General features: G+C 46.4%; 1 protein-coding gene across 1 annotated transcript in view; it reads left to right on the top strand.

Moving 5' to 3' along the window:
* Positions 1–12,310, top strand: part of LOC121544221 (pecanex-like protein 1) — a 121,873-nt gene extending 109,563 nt beyond the window's left edge. The window contains exons 33-36 of the mRNA XM_045209034.1: positions 2,178–2,332; positions 5,963–6,474; positions 8,213–8,353; positions 8,725–12,310. Of these exons, the coding sequence (XP_045064969.1) occupies positions 2,178–2,332; positions 5,963–6,474; positions 8,213–8,353; positions 8,725–8,865 (949 nt within the window). The 3' untranslated portion in view covers positions 8,866–12,310. The remainder of the gene's footprint in view (positions 1–2,177; positions 2,333–5,962; positions 6,475–8,212; positions 8,354–8,724) is intronic.
* The last annotated feature ends 7,159 nt before the right edge of the window (positions 12,311–19,469 follow it).

The raw sequence follows: 19,469 nt of genomic DNA, 5'->3' as shown, positions 1-19,469 counted from the left end.
TCCTTGGGAGCAATTTCCAAACGCCTGAAGGTACCATGTTCATCTGTACAAACAATAGTACGCTAGTATAAACACCATGGGACCGCGCAGCCGACATACCGCTCAGGAAGGAGACGCGTTCTGTCTCCTAGAGATGAACGTACTTTGGTGTGAAAAGTGCAAATCAATCCCAGAACAACAGCAAAGGACCTTGCTGGAGGAAACAGGTACAAAAGTATCTATATCCGCAGTAAAACGAGTCCTATATCGACATAACCTGAAAGGCCGCTCAGCAAGGAAGAAGCCACTGCTCCAAAACTGCCATAAAAAAGCCAGACTACGGTTTGCAACTGCACATGGGGACAAAGATCGTACTTTTTGGAAAAATGTCCTCTGGTCTGATGAAACAAAAATAGAACTGTTTGGCCATAATGACCATCATTATGTTTGGAGGAAAAAGGGGGTCGCTTGCAAGCCGAAGAACCCCATCCCAACCGTGAAGCACGGCGGTGGCAACATCATGCTGTGGGGGTACTTTGCTACAGGAGGGACTGGTGCACTTCACAAAATAGATGGCATCATGAGGAAGGAAAATGATGTGGATATATTGAAGCAACATCTCAAGACATCAGTCAGGAACTTAAAGCTTGATCGCAAATGGGTCTTCCAAATGGACAATGACCCCAAGCATACTTCCAAAGTTGTGGCAAAATGGCTTAAGAACAACAAAGTCAAGGTATTGGAGTGGCCATCACAAAGCCCTGACCTCAATCCTATAGAAAAGTTGTGGGCAGAACTGAAAAGGAGTGTGCGAGCAAGGAGGCCTACAAACCTGACTCAGTTACACCAGCTCTGTCAGGAGGAATGGGCCAAAATTCACCCAACTTATTGTGGGAAGCTTGTGGAAGGCTACCCGAAATGTTTGACCCAAGTTAAACCATTTAAAGGCAATGCTACCAAATACTAATTGAGTGTATGTAAACTTCTGACCCACTGGGATGTGATGAAAGAAATAAAAGCTGAAATAAATAATTCTCTCTACTATTATTCTGACATTTCACATTCTTAAAATAAAGTGGTGATCCTAACTGATCTAAGACAGGGAATTTTTACTAAATGTCAGGAATTGTGAAAAACTGAGTTTAAATGTATTTGGCTAAGGTGTATGTAAACTTCCGACTTCAACTGTACTTTTGTATATATAGTGTATTTCTTATACCAGTCATTTCGTTTTCAAATCCGTGAAGGGAAGTGAACAAGTGCACCTTTTGATTGGTCCTCTGTAGCTCAGCTGGTAGAGCACGGCGCTTGTAACGCCAGGGTAGTGGGTTCGATTCCCCGGGACCACCCATACGTAAAAATATATGCACACATGACTGTAAGTCGCTTTGGTTAAAAGCGTCTGCTAAATGGCATATTATTATTATTATTATTATTATTATTATTATTATAGGAAGGAGAGATAATTGGGACGTTGCCACTCTCTCTCTCTCTGAGGTTTATTCTAGGGAGTTTCCACTGTGCTTCTGTTTTCTCTGTGGGGTCTTGGCCAAAGCACTGTGTGACAACTGTTGCTGTATTGTAGATGTAAGTGCTAATTATTTGTACTCATTAGTGCCGGTGGGGTTTCCTGTTTTGTGTTCTCTCTAAATGTTCTCTTTTTAATCCGTCCCCAGTTAAAGGAATTTACTTAAAGTAACAGGTTTACTGCACATTAGTCAACATTTTCTGTAAATGTGCCAGATTTAGCCAGCCGGATGATTTTCATCTGTAGTACCTGATGATGTAACTTCTCTCCCCCCTCCTCTCTCTCTCTCTTTCTCTCTTTCTTTCTCTCTCTCTCTCTCTCTTTCTTTCTTTCTCTCTCTCTCTCTCTCTCTCTCTCTCTCTCTCTCTCTCTCTCTCTCTCTCTCTCTCTCTCTCTCTCTCTCTCTCTCTCTCTCTCTCTCTCTCTCTCTCTCTCTCTCTCTCTCTCTCTCTCTCTCTCTCTCTGTCTCTCTGTCTGTCTCTCTGTCTCTCTCTCTGTCTCTCTCTCTGTCTCTCTCTCTCTGTCTCTCTCTCTCTCTCTCTCTCTCTCTCTCTCTGTCTCTCTGTCTGTCTCTCTGTCTCTCTCTCTGTCTCTCTCTCTGTCTCTCTCTCTCTGTCTCTCTCTCTCTGTCTCTCTGTCTCTGTCTCTCTCTCTCTCTCTCTCTCTCTAGGTTGCGTAAGGGCTGTGGTTCTGGCTGTAACAGTGGTGGGAACATTGAGGACTCTAATGCAGGGGGCTTGTCCTGTACCAGCGGTAACGGGATGGGGATGAGCGATGACTCCCAGCAGAGCTCTGCTCCCCTGGCCTACCAGCCACACTCTATGGGTGAGGACCACCATCGCAGACATCACCACCAGTCCTTTTCAATTCAGAAAGTAAACTGAATTTCCTGAATTGACTGAAAATAAAATGTAATTGACCCCAACCCCTGGTCACCAGATACAAATTCCTAAATCTTTTCAGATATCACAAAAATACACATTAGCATAACGTTTATTCGCTGTGTGACCAGGATGTTATAAGAATAATAACGTCACCTGACCATGGCCTGGTTTCCCAAAATCATCCGAAGGCTACCTTCATCATTAGAACCTTCATAGGAGCAAAACCATCGTTACTAAAGCTGCACTTGAAAACGCTCGTTATTTATTTACCGACTGCCTCAGACAACTGGTGAATTAGCTAGGTGTCTCTTTAAGATGCTTTTTTTTGCCCTTCCGTGTCACTTTACAGAAGATATCTGCTGCTAAACATAGAATCAATATGTTTGTCCGTCTCTGTGACCTCCGATAACGTCAGAAAGAAGTTGACTACAAATACAAAGTTGCCAATGTCTTTGCAATTGTTACAAACAAGCGAATGATTAAAAAGGTTATTGGAATACCAACCGAGGTGACTGCGTTTAAAAGATAAATACTACAGTATAGGTCAGGATATAGGCTACATCATATTGAAATCAATTTCGTGTTCAATCAATTGATTTGTAGTTTGCTAATTGTAGGCTACAGTCTGTGATTTTTGCCTCCAGTATATTTCATGATGTGTCACGACCTAGGGCTGTCAAAGTTCGCGTTAATAACGCGTTCCATGTTTAATGCCGTAAGAAATTTGTCGTTAATCGCATTTCCATTTCTTCAAATCAAATCAAGCTTTATTTCCGACAGCACATTTCAGACATGGAATGCAACACAATGTGCTTCACAGGAAAAACTATGAAAATAAAAAGTGAAATATTTACTAGACAATAAACATAAGAGGATTTTAAAAAACTAAAGAATAAGATGTCTTTTAAAAATGTCCACAGTTTCGGCCCACCTCAGGTTCTCTGGCAGGCTATTCCAGTGGCTGGAGGCATAGTAACTAAAGGCTGCCTCTCCATGCCTCTTGGTCCTGGGCTTTGGGATAGTTAAAAAGCCAGTGCCAGAGGACTTCAGGGACCTATTGGGTACATAACTTAAAAGCATGTCTTTGAGAAACATTTTTTAAGGAAAACTTACAGAAAGTTCAACTATAAACACATTCTCAGGCGTTTCTTTAGATAACAGCAAAAAACATCATTTGTACAGAAGTAGCTAGCTAGTTATGCTAGTGTTAGCTAGCTAGCTAACCAAAATAATGTTTACAATGCCATGGCTCAACGCCTCTTGATAAAACTAACTTCCCACAATGTCCCACAGGACATCCATTCCATTTAGCTACCATTTTTGTTGTAGTTCTGTAGATCCAAAGATTTTTAAGCAAATGATTCCAATTCTAGTAGCAGCAGCTTGTCTAGTTCATGTTGAAGTCGCCTAGGCTAGATCTAATAGCTGTATTAACCTACATGAACTCAGACCTGGCGGACCTGTTGTCACTGTCTTCTGTGGAATTCAGAACGTTGTCTTTGAATCGAAAGAGCCAGGTCTTTTTTTTTTTTTTTTTTTTTACTGTAGTCAACCCTCCAATCAGAAATTGGGGGAACACTCATTTAGAATGCCATTGGCTGAAGCTTTAACGGTACTTGAATGTGTGAACCAGGAAGTCCTCACCAGAATAGTAAACCAACTCAAATTCAAAGAAGTGAGGACATTTTGCCGGTCCTCACTTGTAAAAAAAAAAAAAAAAAAAAAAAAAAGGGGTTAGAATTAGGGTTAAAGGAAATAGGATTTTGAAATGTGAATCAATTGTTGGTCCCCAAAAAGTCCTCACAAGTATAGTAAGACACAGGTGTGTGTGTGTGTTTGTGTGTAACTTCAACAACATTGATAAGAGGGAGTAGGCCTATTTCAATTTTGGAAGCGTTTAGTTTCTGATACAGATTATTATGTGTTTCCAATCCCTTTACAATCAAGGCATAGTATGCTTGGAACAGAATGAATGCACTGCTTTTTAAATGGAAAAGTCTTTCTTTAGGGACAAATTTGAGCAAATTCAAACATTTTGATTTTAATCCCCATTTAACTACAGAAAAGCATGCGATTTTAATCGTGATTTAATTATTTTAATCGTTTGACAGCCCTAGTAACAACAGGTGCGCAATGATGTGCATTTTTATAGGGTCATTACAGGGTAGGCTATTAGAAAAGCGGCCTCAATATTTACAGCCATAGGTGATATCTCTCTAGAAGCTGATCCGTCTTCAGTGTTGTAGAATAAGGTAAGATTATAATGGGAGAAAGCTGATCCGAGATCAGCGCTGCTTTTCTTTTCGATCCTATCAGATACCTTTAGCTCAGCTGGTAGAGCACGGCGCTTGTAACGCCAGGGTAGTAGTGGGTTCGATCCCCGGGACCACCCCCATACGTAAAAATGTATGCACGCATGACTGTAAGTCGCTTTGGATAAAAGCGTCTGCTAAATGGCATATTATTATTATAAGATATCATCTTCCCGGGAGATTTTTGTTACGAGCCCCGACGCTCGGTCTGAACGTGAACACGCATCGCTTGCGGTATGTTTGTTTTGCTTGCGGCACAGCCTTTCATATCGGCGAGAAATTACTACACACCTTGTTAGGGTTAGTGTTAGTGTTCCCACTCTGCCATATCTCCATGTTACAGACCGAGGCTTCCACCTGTGCTAATTAGCTATCTAGCGTGCTCCGAACACCTGTGTGTAGGAAACGGATGGCCGCCAGAAACGTGTTGTCTCTGAAAAATACTGTCGGCTGCAACTGTGATAGCAACTGTGATAAAGCCGGTTAAAACAGTACAGTAAGTGTTCATTTTGCATTTGTGAAATTATTTTATGTGATATGAAAGTAAAAGGATTTATGTTTCTAGAACCGTATCCCAATTGAGAATGTTTAGATCAAGTATTTGGCTGTTTTGGCTGCCAGAGCCAGTCTACATCTGAAAACAACATAAGGTCCTTGTACTATAAGAAGTAACGGTAGGCTTGCCTATACTCCTTCAGAATAGTACATTCTTGGGCTATATCGATACATGCCTCAACGACTCACTTGTAACATCTTCGGCCGTTATAGGAACGATGCATTGTTAAAACACTCGTAAGCCTAAGTTCCAGCGCTATTGGGGAACTGGGCCCTGGTTACTTCTCTCCTGTCCTCTCTATACAGGCACCAACTAACCTGTATCTGTCCTCTCTATACAGGCACCAACTAACCTGTATCTGTCCTCTCTATACAGGCACCAACTAACCTGTATCTGTCCTCTCCATACAGGCACCAACTAACCTGTATCTGTCCTCTCTATACAGGCACCAACTAACCTGTATCTGTCCTCTCTATACAGGCACCAACTAACCTGTATCTGTCCTCTCTATACAGGCACCAACTAACCTGTATCTGTCCTCTCCATACAGGCACCAACTAACCTGTATCTGTCCTCTCCATCCAGGCACCAACTAACCTGTCCATCCAGGCACCAACTAACCTGTCCATCCAGGCACCAACTAACCTGTATCTGTCCTCTCCATACAGGCACCAACTAACCTGTATCTGTCCTCTCCATCCAGGCACCAGTCAAAGCTCCCAGTCGGTCCAGTCTGGTCTGGTGCACCCCTCCCCAGCCCGAGCCTCCGTAACCAGCCATTCCTCTTCGTACCGCTACAGTAGCAGCCGCCATTCCTCCCTGCGTACCTCAGCCACGGGCCTGGAGCCCTGCCGCCACTCCTCCCTACGTACCTCAGCCACGGGCCTGGAGCCCTGCCGCCATTCCTCCCTACGTACCTCAGCCACGGGCCTGGAGCCCTGCCGCCGTTCCTCCACCAGCCAGCTCTCCCTCCGCACCCTCCCCACCTCCCTGCAGCTCCGCCTGGGCTCAGGGTTCTCCTCGGACCCAGCCGGCCCCTCCGCATCCCTGTCCTCCCACAGTATCCCCACCTGTAAGAGACATACCCTAGTGGGCCTGCTGGGGAACGACGGGCTGTGTAGCGCCATAGCTGACCCGCTCGGTCAACACCACCACCACCAACACAACCCGGCTCTATCCACTGTGAGAAGAGATGACATCTCCTACAGAGTGCAGGTCAGCGGACAGCAACACCTTGATGGAACCTCACTGTTTTAAACAGCACCTGTAACTGTTTTAAACAGCACCTGTAACTGTTTTAAACAGCACCTGTAACTGATAGTTCACATAAATTACAAACTTACCTTTTTCTTTCCTTTTCCAAAAAAAAACATACAAGTCCTTTAGACATTTGGAGGATGGATTGTTTACTTTAGATCAGTGATTCTCAACTCCAGTCCTCAGTACCCCAACAGCCCAACTCCAGTACCCCAACAGCCCAACTCCAGTCCTCAGTACCCCAACAGCCCAACTCCAGTACCCCAACAGCCCAACTCCAGTACCCCAACAGCCCAACTCCAGTCCTCCAGTACCCCAACAGCCCAACTCCAGTACCCCAACAGCCCAACTCCAGTCCTCAGTACTCCAACAGCCCAACTCCAGTACCCCAACAGCCCAACTCCAGTCCTCCAGTACCCCAACAGCCCAACTCCAGTACCCCAACAGCCCAACTCCAGTACCCCAACAGCCCAACTCCAGTCCTCAGTACCCCAACAGCCCAACTCCAGTCCTCAGTACCCCAACAGTGTTTCTCAACTCCAGTCCTCAGTACCCCAACAGCCCAACTCCAGTCCTCCAGTACCCCAACAGCCCAACTCCAGTACCCCAACAGCCCAACTCCAGTTCTCAGTACCCCAACAGCCCAACTCCAGTCCTCCAGTACCCCAACAGCCCAACTCCAGTACCCCAACAGCCCAACTCCAGTCCTCAGTACCCCAACAGCCCAACTCCAGTTCTCAGTACCCCAACAGCCCAACTCCAGTCCTCAATACCCCAACAGCCCAACTCCAGTCCTCAGTACCCCAACAGCCCAACTCCAGTCCTCCAGTACCCCAACAGCCCAACTCCAGTCCTCAGTACCCCAACAGCCCAACTCCAGTCCTCAGTACCCCAACAGCCCAACTCCAGTCCTCAGTACCCCAACAGCCCAACTCCAGTCCTCAGTACCCCAACAGCCCAACTCCAGTCCTCAGTACCCCAACAGCCCAACTCCAGTCCTCAGTACCCCAACAGCCCAACTCCAGTCCTCAGTACCCCAACAGCCCAACTCCAGTCCTCAGTACCCCAACAGCCCAACTCCAGTCCTCAGTACCCCAACAGCCCAACTCCAGTCCTCAGTACCCCAACAGCCCAACTCCAGTCCTCAGTACCCCAACAGCCCAACTCCAGTACCCCAACAGCCCAACTCCAGTCCTCAGTACCCCAACAGCCCAACTCCAGTCCTCCAGTACCCCAACAGCCCAACTCCAGTCCTCAGTACCCCAACAGCCCAACTCCAGTCCTCAGTACCCCAACAGCCCAACTCCAGTCCTCAGTACCCCAACAGCCCAACTCCAGTCCTCAGTACCCCAACAGCCCAACTCCAGTCCTCAGTACCCCAACAGCCCAACTCCAGTCCTCAGTACCCCAACAGCCCAACTCCAGTCCTCAGTACCCCAACAGCCCAACTCCAGTCCTCAGTACCCCAACAGCCCAACTCCAGTCCTCCAGTACCCCCCAACAGCCCAACTCCAGTCCTCAGTACCCCAACAGCCCAACTCCAGTCCTCAGTACCCCAACAGCCCAACTCCAGTCCTCCAGTACCCCCAACAGTGTTTCTCAACTGGAGGACTGGAGTTGGGAATCACTGCAGTACATAACCAACAAACCAACAAAGGTAAAACTAAGTTATTTAATGGTGCTGATCTGACTGCAGATCGTGGATGTGAGCCAGGTGCTGGAGATCATTAACCTGTCGAAGCGGAAGGAGCTGCAGTGGCCTGACGAGACGGTGAGGCTGAGGGCAGGACGCAGCTGCTGGAGAGACTGGCGCCCCCTGGAGGGCATGGAGGGACATGTAAGTCCCTCTCAATTTACAATTTGAATATCAACATTTTTCTCATGTCATCTCAGTCAAGTTTACAATTGTTGTCACTTATATCACATTTTTTACTTCAAGATTTTTTTGGTGAACAACTTTTTATTTAGTTTGGTCTTTTTTTTGGGGGGGGGTTTACATGTACAAAAAAACAATCGAATAAATGCATACAAAGATAACCCCAACATATTCTCCCCCTCATTCCCCGTCCACCCGCCCCATCCTCCCATATATTGATATTGTATTCAGTTCTATACCGTATTGTATTCTGTTCTATCAGATCAATAACTTGCCTTCTGTTATCTCTCCTCTCTCTCTCTCCTCCCTCCACCAACCCTTCTTCTCTCCAGGTGATTCACCGGTGGGTGCCTTGTAGCCGTGACCTCACCAGCCGCTCCCATATAGACCAGACCATCCTGCTGGTTCAGGTGGATGAAAAACTGGTCCCCATCATAGAGACTGGGGTTATAGAGCTGGGAGCCGAGGTTTGACTGGGCCTGAGACAGGGTCCTGTTCATTAGGCACCAAATGGAAGAAATCAGAGTCGAATAGGGAAAGACTACTGTGGACTCGTCCATTTGCGAAACGCTCTTTTTTTGTTTTTGAAACATTTTCCGTTGCACAACGTTTTGAAACTATGGTGTGTCCGAATTAATGCACCCCTCTCCTCTTGGGAGTTACCCAGCCAGAGGTCAGAGGTCAGGGTTCATCTCGCAGCAGGCCTCCCTGTTCTCTCTCTAGTGCAGAAGGATCAGTGTGTGGTCCGAGGTAGTGCACTAATAATAGTGAACAGGGTTCCGTTTTGGATCTTTATAAGGGAGAAAGGAAGCCAGGGACATGTGCAAGGAAAGGCGAGTAAAGACTGGTACCCAGGCTAGAGTGCAGCAGACTGGTAACCCAGGCTAGAGTGCAGCAGACTGGTGCCCAGGCTAGAGTGCAGCAGACTGGTACCCAGGCTAGAGTGCAGCAGACTGGTCCCCAGGCTAGAGTGCAGCAGACTGGTACCCAGGCTAGAGTGCAGCAGACTGGTACCCAGGCTAGAGTGCAGCAGACTGGTCCCCAGGCTAGAGTGCAGCAGACTGGTGCCCAGGCTAGAGTGCAGCAGACTAGTACCCAGGCTAGAGTGCAGCAGACTGGTGCCCAGGCTAGAGTGCAGCAGACTAGTACCCAGGCTAGAGTGCTGCAGACTGGTGCCCAGGCTAGAGTGCAGCAGACTGGTACCCAGGCTAGAGTGCAGCAGACTGGTACCCAGGCTAGAGTGCAGCAGACTGGTACCCAGGCTAGAGTGCAGCAAACTGGTACCCAGGCTAGAGTGCAGCAGACTGGTAACCCAGGCTAGAGTGCAGCAGACTGGTACCCAGGCTAGAGTGCAGCAGACTGGTCCCCAGGCTAGAGTGCAGCAGACTGGTACCCAGGCTAGAGTGCAGCAGACTGGTACCCAGGCTAGAGTGCAGCAGACTGGTATCCAGGCTAGAGTGCAGCAGACTGGTCCCCAGGCTAGAGTGCAGCAGACTGGTGCCCAGGCTAGAGTGCAGCAGACTAGTACCCAGGCTAGAGTGCTGCAGACTGGTGCCCAGGCTAGAGTGCAGCAGACTGGTACCCAGGCTAGAGTGCAGCAGACTGGTACCCAGGCTAGAGTGCAGCAGACTGGTGCCCAGGCTAGAGTGCAGCAGACTGGTATCCAGGCTAGAGTGCAGCAGACTGGTCCCCAGGCTAGAGTGCAGCAGACTGGTGCCCAGGCTAGAGTGCAGCAGACTGGTACCCAGGCTAGAGTGCAGCAGACTGGTACCCAGGCTAGAGTGCAGCAGACTGGTGCCCAGGCTAGAGTGCAGCAGACTAGTACCCAGGCTAGAGTGCTGCAGACTGGTGCCCAGGCTAGAGTGCAGCAGACTGGTACCCAGGCTAGAGTGCAGCAGACTGGTACCCAGGCTAGAGTGCAGCAGACTGGTACACCCAGGCTAGAGTGCAGCAGACTGGTACCCAGGCTAGAGTGCAGCAGACTGGTACCCAGGCTAGAGTGCAGCAGACTGGTACCCAGGCTAGAGTGCAGCAGACTGGTACCCAGGCTAGAGTGCAGCAGACTGGTACCCAGGCTAGAGTGCAGCAGACTGGTAACCCAGGCTAGAGTGCAGCAGACTGGTAACCCAGGCTAGAGTGCAGCAGACTGGTACCCAGGCTAGAGTGCAGCAGACTGGTACCCAGGCTAGAGTGCAGCAGACTGGTACCCAGGCTAGAGTGCAGCAGACTGGTACCCAGGCTAGAGTGCAGCAGACTGGTACCCAGGCTAGAGTGCAGCAGACTGGTCCCCAGGCTAGAGTGCAGCAGACTGGTCCCCAGGCTAGAGTGCAGCAGACTGGTAACCCAGGCTAGAGTGCAGCAGACTGGTACCCAGGCTAGAGTGCAGCAGACTGGTTCCCAGGCTAGAGTGCAGCAGACTGGTGCCCAGGCTAGAGTGCAGCAGACTGGTACCCAGGCTAGAGTGCAGCAGACTGGTACCCAGGCTAGAGTGCAGCAGACTGGTGCCCAGGCTAGAGTGCAGCAGACTGGTGCACAGGCTAGAGTGCAGCAGACTGGTACCCAGGCTAGAGTGCAGCAGACTAGTACCCAGGCTAGAGTGCAGCAGACTGGTACCCAGGCTAGAGTGCAGCAGACTGGTGCCCAGGCTAGAGTGCAGCAGACTGGTGCCCAGGCTAGAGTGCAGCAGACTGGTACCCAGGCTAGAGTGCAGCAGACTGGTGCCCAGGCTAGAGTGCAGCAGACTGGTGCCCAGGCTAGAGTGCAGCAGACTGGTACTCAGGCTAGAGTGCAGCAGACTGGTACCCAGGCTAGAGTGCAGCAGACTGGTACCCAGGCTAGAGTGCAGCAGACTGGTACCCAGGCTAGAGTGCAGCAGACTGGTGCCCAGGCTAGAGTGCAGCAGACTGGTACCCAGGCTAGAGTGCAGCAGACTGGTACCCAGGCTAGAGTGCAGCAGACTGGTACCCAGGCTAGAATAAAGCAGTACACACGTCTATCTGCCTTGCCCTTTGTGTCACAATATGCTACATGAAAGTAACCCTAAGAAGTTGAACATTGCTACCAACGGTAATTATTTTCTATGCATTTATTTTTATTACTTTGACAGACAGTGTGCACCCACGTGACATACACACAAATATGTGCACAAGCTCATGACGGCGGTTCGATTTATGATTACGACAGAACTGAGTGTGAGGAAGTTGTGTAAAACTGCAATGTTTTATTTTTCTTGTTTGTCTCAAAATAATTTGCCAAAAAAGCCTGGCCCTGAAAGTGGCCATGGTTTCACACACGTGACATGACACGTCTAAGCTTTATGTTGCTGCCAAGAAGACTACAGAGAAACCGATAGTAGCAGTAGTTAAGGGGGAAGACATGCAGGTGCTAGATAAACTATTTACGATGTCCTCATTGCCATTCCTATTGGTTTGTTTTGGAAGTTGCAAAAAAAGACATTGTGAGCAGAAATAAACGTACACTACGATTTTCTTTTTTAATTTACAGTGATGCACTACAATCTTTGAGGTCATATCACATTATTTTATTTATTAAGACTCTTAGTGGCCATGGTTACCGATGCCTTGAATTAAAATAAAATAATGCAATCATTGTTTATTCAGCTATTTTTGTTTTTGCTTTTTGATAAACTTGAAAAAAGTTTTTACAGTATATAATTTTATATATATGAATATATATATATATTATGTCAATGTACAACATATCTTTTTTGTTATAAATATTTATTACTGTGAACGTGGTATTTACAATTTGTTACATATTTTTTCATTTATGCGACAAAGGTTATATAAATGTATCGAGGACCATCGGTTGAAAAACAAGATGCTGAATTTTTGATGGGCTGTTTCCTTTAACTTAATTATTTTTCTATATGGAGAAATAAAAAGCGTTTGATTTACAGCTGGTTTATGTTTTATGATGAGTCTCAAAAGCCAGCGGGTCGTTGGTAACAACTGACGTGGGTTTCCAATTTCCATACTGAATGTGCGGTATGATCAGGGTTGGGGTCAATTTCATTTAAATTCCAGGCAATTCAGAAAGTAATCAAAATTCAAAAAATTTGTAATTGAAGAGAGTTAGAATTTCAGTGTTCTTCCTGAACAGACTGGAATTGAAATGGAATCGAGCACAACCATGATACTGAACCAGTACAGAGCCTTCAGAAAGTGTTCACACCTCTTTTACATTTTATCCCACATTTTGTGTCACTGGCCTATTACACAATACCCTGTAGCTCAATTGGTAGAGCATGGCGCTTGTAACGCCAGGGTAGTGGGTTCGATCCCCGGGACCACCCATACGTAAAAATTTATGCACACATGACTGTAAGTCGCTTTGGATAAAAGCGTCTGCTAAATGGCATATTATTATTATTATTATTATTATTATAATGTCAAAGTGTAATTGTTTTTAGAAATGTTTACAAATAAATTAAAAGCTGAAATAGCTTGAGTCAATAAGTATTCAACCCCTTTCTTCTGGTAAACCTAAATAAGTTCAGGAGTAAAACTGTGCTTAAGTCACAAATTGCTTGTCACACCCTGATCTGTTTCACCTGTCTTGTGCTTGTCTCCACCCCCCACCAGGTGGCGCCCATTTCCCCATTATCCCCTGTGTATTTATACCTGTTTGTCTGTTGCCAGTCTTGTCAAGTCTTACCAGCGTGTTTTTCCTGTTTTACAGCATCTCTAGTTTCTGTTTTCTAGTCCTCCCGGTTCTGACCATTCTGCCTGCGCTGAGCCTGCCTGCCGTTCTGTCCCTGATTTGACGCTGCCTTGGATTACTGACCTCTGGCTGCCCTTGACCTGCTGTTTGCCTGCCCCCTGTTTTGTAATAAACATCTGAGATTCAAACTGCCTGACTCCTGTGTCTGCATCTGGGTCTTATTCTGAGTCGTGTTAATAATAGTGTTTAAAGTGATTTTTGAATGACTACTTAATCTCTGTACTCCACACATTCAAGTATCTGTAAGGTCTCAGTCGAGCAGTACATTTCTAACACCGGTTCAACCTCAAAAACCAGGGAGGTTTTCCAATGCCTCACAAAGAAGGGCACCTATTTGTAGATCGGTAAAAACAAAAAAGCATACATTTGAATATCCCTTTGAGCATGGTGAAGTTATTTATTACACTTTGGATGGTGTATCAATACACCCAGTCACTACAAAGATACAGGCGTCCTTCCTAACTCAGTTGCTGGAGAGGAAGGAAACCACTCAGGGATTTCACTATGAGGCCAATGGTGACTTTAAAACAGTTACATGGTTTAATGGCTGTGATAGAAAACTGAAGATGGATCAACATTGTAGTTACTCCACAATACTAACCTAAATGACAGAGTGAAAAGGAAGCCTGTACAACGTAAAGACATTCCAAAACATGCATCCTGTTTGCAAAAAATGTGGCATAGAAATTAACTTTATTTCCTGAATGCAAAGTGTTGTTCTTTTTTTTACAACAACATTACAAAGATAATACAAATAGGGTGCTCTGGTCAGTGGGTGCGAAGCCCCTGGCCCAAAGGGATTTTCCAAGGGCGGAAAGGACCAAGCCCCGCCCGACGTCCGAGCTGGCATGGAAGTGACACCAGGACCAGCACACACAGCCTGAAACCACCAGGACCAGCACACACACCGCTCACAGCCTTAAACCACCAACACCAACACTCAGCCTGAAACCACCAGGACCGACACCCACAGCCTGAAACCACCAGGACCAGCACCCACAGCCTGAAACCACCAGGACCGACACCCACAGCCTGAAACCACCAGGACCAGCACCCACAGCCTGAAACCACCAGGACCGACACCCACAGCCTGAAACCACCAGGACCGACACCCACAGCCTGAAACCACCAGGACCAGCACACAGCCTGAAACCACCAGGACCAGCACCCACAGCCTGAAACCACCAGGACCAGCACCCACAGCCTGAAACCACCAGGACCGACACCCACAGCCTGAAACCACCAGGACCAGCACCCACAGCCTGAAACCACCAGGACCGACACCCACAGCCTGAAACCACCAGGACCGACACCCACAGCCTGAAACCACCAGGACCGACACCCACAGCCTGAAACCACCAGGACCGACACCCACAGCCTGAAACCACCAGGACCAGCACCCACAGCCTGAAACCACCAGGACCAGCACCCACAGCCTGAAACCACCAGGACCAGCACCCACAGCCTGAAACCACCAGGACCAGCACCCACAGCCTGAAACCACCAGGACCAGCACCCACAGCCTGAAACCACCAGGACCGACACCCACAGCCTGAAACCACCAGGACCAGCACCCACAGCCTGAAACCACCAGGACCAGCACCCACAGCCTGAAACCACCAGGACCGACACCCACAGCCTGAAACCACCAGGACCAGCACCCACAGCCTATAACCACCAGGACCATCACACACAGCCTGAAACCACCAGGACCGACACCCACAGCCTGAAACCACCAGGACGACACCCACAGCCTGAAACCAAAACACACATAACTAAACACAAAACATACATCACCTCCCCACCCTCCCCCTGATTGGAGGACCTCAAACCTTTATACTGTGAATGTGTGTATATTTATTCCAACCTTCAAATTGTATTTGTCACATACACGTGTTTAGCAGATGTTATTGCGGGGTTAGCGAAATGCTTGTGCTTCTAGCTCCGACAGTGCAGTAATATCTAACAATTCCACAACATATACCCAATACACACAAATCTAGTAAGGAATGGAATTTAAGAATATATACATATATGGACAAGCAATGACAGAGCGGCATGGACTAGGATACAATATTATAGAATAGAATACAGTATATACAGTGAGGGAAAAAAGTATTTGATCCCCTGCTGATTTTGTATGTTTGCCCACTGACAAAGACATGATCAGTCTATAATTTTAATGGTAGGTTTATTTGAACAGTGAGAGACAGAATAACAACAAAAAATCCAGAAAAACGCATGTCAAAAATGTTATAAAGTGATTTGCATTTTAATGAGGGAAATAAATATTTGACCCCTCTGCAAAACATGACTTAGTACTTGGTGGCAAAACCCTTGTTGGAAATCACAGAGGTCAGACGTTTCTTGTAGTTGGCCACCAGGTTTGCACACATCTCAGGAGGGATTTTGTCCCACTCCTTTGCAGATCTTCTCCAAGTCATTAAGGTTTCGAGGCTGACTTTTGGCAACTCGAACCTTCAGCTCCCTCCACAGATTTTCTATGGGATTAAGGTCTGGAGACTGGCTAGGCCACTACAGGACCTTAATGTTGAGCCACTCCTTTGTTGCCTTGGCCGTGTGTTTTGGGTCATTGTCATGCTGGAATACCCATCCACAACCCATTTTCAATGCCCTGGCTGAGGGAAGGAGGTTCTCACCCAAGATTTGACGGTACATGGCCCCGTCCATCGTCCCTTTGATGCGGTGAAGTTGTCCTGTCCCCTTAGCAGAAAAACACCCCCAAAGCATAATGTTTCCACCTCCATGTTTGACGGTGGGGATGGTGTTCTTGGGGTCATAGGCAGCATTCCTCCTCCTCCAAACACTGCGAGTTGAGTTGATGCCAAAGAGCTCGATTTTGGTTTCATCTGACCACAACACTTTCACCCAGTTCTCCTCTGAATCATTCAGATGTTCATTGGCAAACTTCAGACGGGCCTGTATATGTGCTTTCTTGAGCAGGGGGACCTTGCGGGCGCTGCAGGATTTCAGTCCTTCACGGCGTAGTGTGTTACCAATTGTTTTCTTGGTGACTATGGTCCCAGCTGCCTTGAGATCATTGACAAGATCCTCCCGTGTAGTTCTGGGCTGATTCCTCACTGTTCTCATGATCATTGCAACTCCACGAGGTGAGAACTTGCATGGAGCGCCAGGCCGATGGAGATTGACAGTTCTTTTGTGTTTCTTCCATTTGCGAATAATCGCACCAACTGTTATCACCTTCTCACCAAGCTGCTTGGCAATGGTCTTGTAGCCCATTCCAGCCTTGTGTAGGTCTACAATCTTGTCCCTGACAGCCTTGGAGAGCTCTTTGGTCTTAGCCTTGGAGAGCTCTTTGGTCTTGGCCATGGTGGAGAGTTTGGAATCTGATTGATTGATTGCTTCTGTGGACAGGTGTCAAGCAGGTATACAGGTAACAAGCTGAGATTAGGAGCACTCCCTTTAAGAGTGTGCTCCTAATCTCAGCTCGTTACCAGTATAAAAGACTCCTGGGAGTCAGAAATATTTCTGATTGACAGGGGGTCAAATACTTATTTCCCTCATTAAAATGCAAAACAATTTATAACATTTTTGACATGTGTTTTTATGGATTTTTTTGTTGTTATTCTGTCTCTCAATGTTCAAATAAACCTACCATTAAAATTATAGACTGATCATTTCTTTGTCAGTGGGCAAACGTACAAAATCAGCAGGGGATCAAATACTTTTTTCCCTCACTGTACATATGAGATGAGTAGTGCAAGATATGTAAACATTATTAAAGTGTTCCATTTCTTAAAGTGGCCAGTGATTTCAATAGGCAACAGCAGCCTCTAATGTGCTAGTGATGGCTATTTAACAGTCTGATGGCCTTGAGATAGAAGATGTTTTTCATTCTCTCGGTCCCAGCTTTGATGCACCTGTACTGACCTCACCTTCTGGATGATAGCGGGGTGAACAGGCAGTGGCTCGGGTGGTTGATGTCCTTGATGATCTTTTTGGCCTTCCTGTGACATCGGGTGCTGTAGGTGTCTTGGAGGGCGGGTAGTTTGCCCCCGGTAATGCGTTCGGCAGACCACACCACCCTCTGGAGAGCCCTGCGGTTGTGGGCTGTGCAGTTGCAGTACCAGGCGGTGATACAGCCCGACAGGATGCTCTCAACTGTGCATCTGTAAAAGTTTGTGAGGGTTTTAGGTGCCAAGTCAAATTTCTTCAGCCTCCTGAGGTTGAAGAGGCTCTGTTATGCCTTCTTCACCACACTGTCTGCGTGGGTGGACCATTTCAGTTTGTCAGTGATGTGTACGCCAAGGAACTTGAAGCTTTCCACCTTTTCCACTGCGGTCCTGTCGATGTGGATAGGGGGGTGCACCCTCTGCTGTTTCCTGAAGTCCACGATCATCTCCTTTGTTTTGTTGACGTTGAGTGAGGTTATTTTCCTGGCACCACACTCCCAGAGCCCTCATCTCCTCCCTGTAGGCGGTCTCGTCATTGTTGGTAATCAAGCCTACTACTGTTGTGTCGTCTGCAAACTTGATGATTGAGTTGGAGGCGTGCTTGGCCACGCAGTCATGAGTGAACAGGGAGTACAGGAGGAGGCTGAGCACGCACCCTTGTGGGGCCCCAGCGTTGAGGATCAGACAGTCACAGATCAGAAGCGTTGTGTTTGGGACAAATCCAACACATCACTGAGTACCACTTCATATTTTCAAGTATGGTGGTGGCTGCATCATGTTATGGGTATGCTTGTCATCGGCAAGGGAGTTTTTTTTAGGATACAAATAAATGGATGTCTGCTTTCCAACAGGCACTGGGAGACAAATTCACCTTTCAGCAGGACAATAACCTAAAACACAAGGCTAAATATACGCTGGAGTTGCAAGATGACATTGAATGTTTCTGAGACGCCTAGTTACAGCTTTGACTTAAATCGGCTTGAAAATCTATGGCAATACTTGAAAATGGCTGTCTCGCAATGATCAACAACCAACTTGACTGAGCTTGAAGAATGTTGTACAATCCAGGTGTGCAAAGCTCTTAGAGATTTACCCAGAAAGACTCACAGCTGTAATCGCTGCCAAAGGTGATTCTAACATGTATTGACACAGGGGTGTGAATACTTACGTAAATGAGATATTTATGTATTTCATTTTCAATAAATTAGCACAAATGTATTAAAACATGTCTTCACTTCGTCATTATGGGGTATTGTGTGTAGATGGTTGAGAGGAAAGAATCCATTTTGAATTCAGGCTGTAACACAACATATTGTGGAATAAGTCAAGTGGTATGAATACTTTCTGAAGGCGCTGTATGTCTACTAGTCAAAGGTCGTTAGCCACATCACATGATTGAGCCCACAAGTACATTTCAGGAACATTTCACCACAGTGCAGTGCAGGTCCTAAACTGAGTGTTGGATGCTCAAATAAAACCCGTGCCATTTGTAACAACTGATGTAAATGTAAAAGTCTTCCATACTGAAAAGTCTTCCATACCAGTGTCCACTCTTAGCCTATACGTTCTGAACGCTGTACAGCTACTAGACTATGGCTATTTGCAGTATCACGAGAGCCCACAAGAGCACAGGAACATTTCACCTCAGTAAAGGCTGGTTTATACTTCGTCTAACGACACGTCTGTAGACCATTAGAATGTGACAAGTGTCTACAAACAGTAGGTAACTAGACCAACTGTAAACCAGCCTTAACAGTGCACGGGGCAGGTGCCGAACTGAGTGGGTTGAATGCTTACTTTTGATGTCACAAGATCTGTGGTTCATGGTGTCTCACTCTACCATTTCTGCTGAGCAGTTGAAATAAAAGTTACATATTGTTTAGAAATGGGTCACAAGACGGTGCCAATATAGGAAGTTATTGAGCGACAAGCGAGAATTACACCTGGCATCATATTTCTATACATTATGCGCATCTGTGATATTTGGGTGACTTATAACACACTAGTGACTAAAATGAAAACTCCTTTGCAATTATCCAAACATACATGTAAACAGTACTGTTTTTTAATGCATCCTTATTACACATTTTTACATTGCATAATAAGTCTTCCTCATTAAACGAAAAGCAAGCTTTGTCCAAATTGTTACTGTAGTATAAACTAATACAGAAAAGCTACATTTAACACAATATGTGTTACTATGTTTGTAAAAAAGACAGTGGTGTAAAGTACTTAAGTAAAAATACTTTAAAGTACTACTTAAGTAGTTTTGGGGGGTATCTGTACTTTACTATTGATATTTTTGATTACTTTTACTTTTACTACACTACATTCCTAATGAAAAACATTTTCCCCTGACACACAAAAGTACTCATTACATGTTGAATGCTTAACAGGAC

Source organism: Coregonus clupeaformis, chromosome 29, assembly GCF_020615455.1.
Source record: "Coregonus clupeaformis isolate EN_2021a chromosome 29, ASM2061545v1, whole genome shotgun sequence".
NCBI classification, from domain to species: Eukaryota; Metazoa; Chordata; class Actinopteri; order Salmoniformes; family Salmonidae; genus Coregonus; species Coregonus clupeaformis.
Note: the sequence above shows the minus strand (reverse complement) of the source record. Positions and strands in the feature narration are given on the sequence as shown.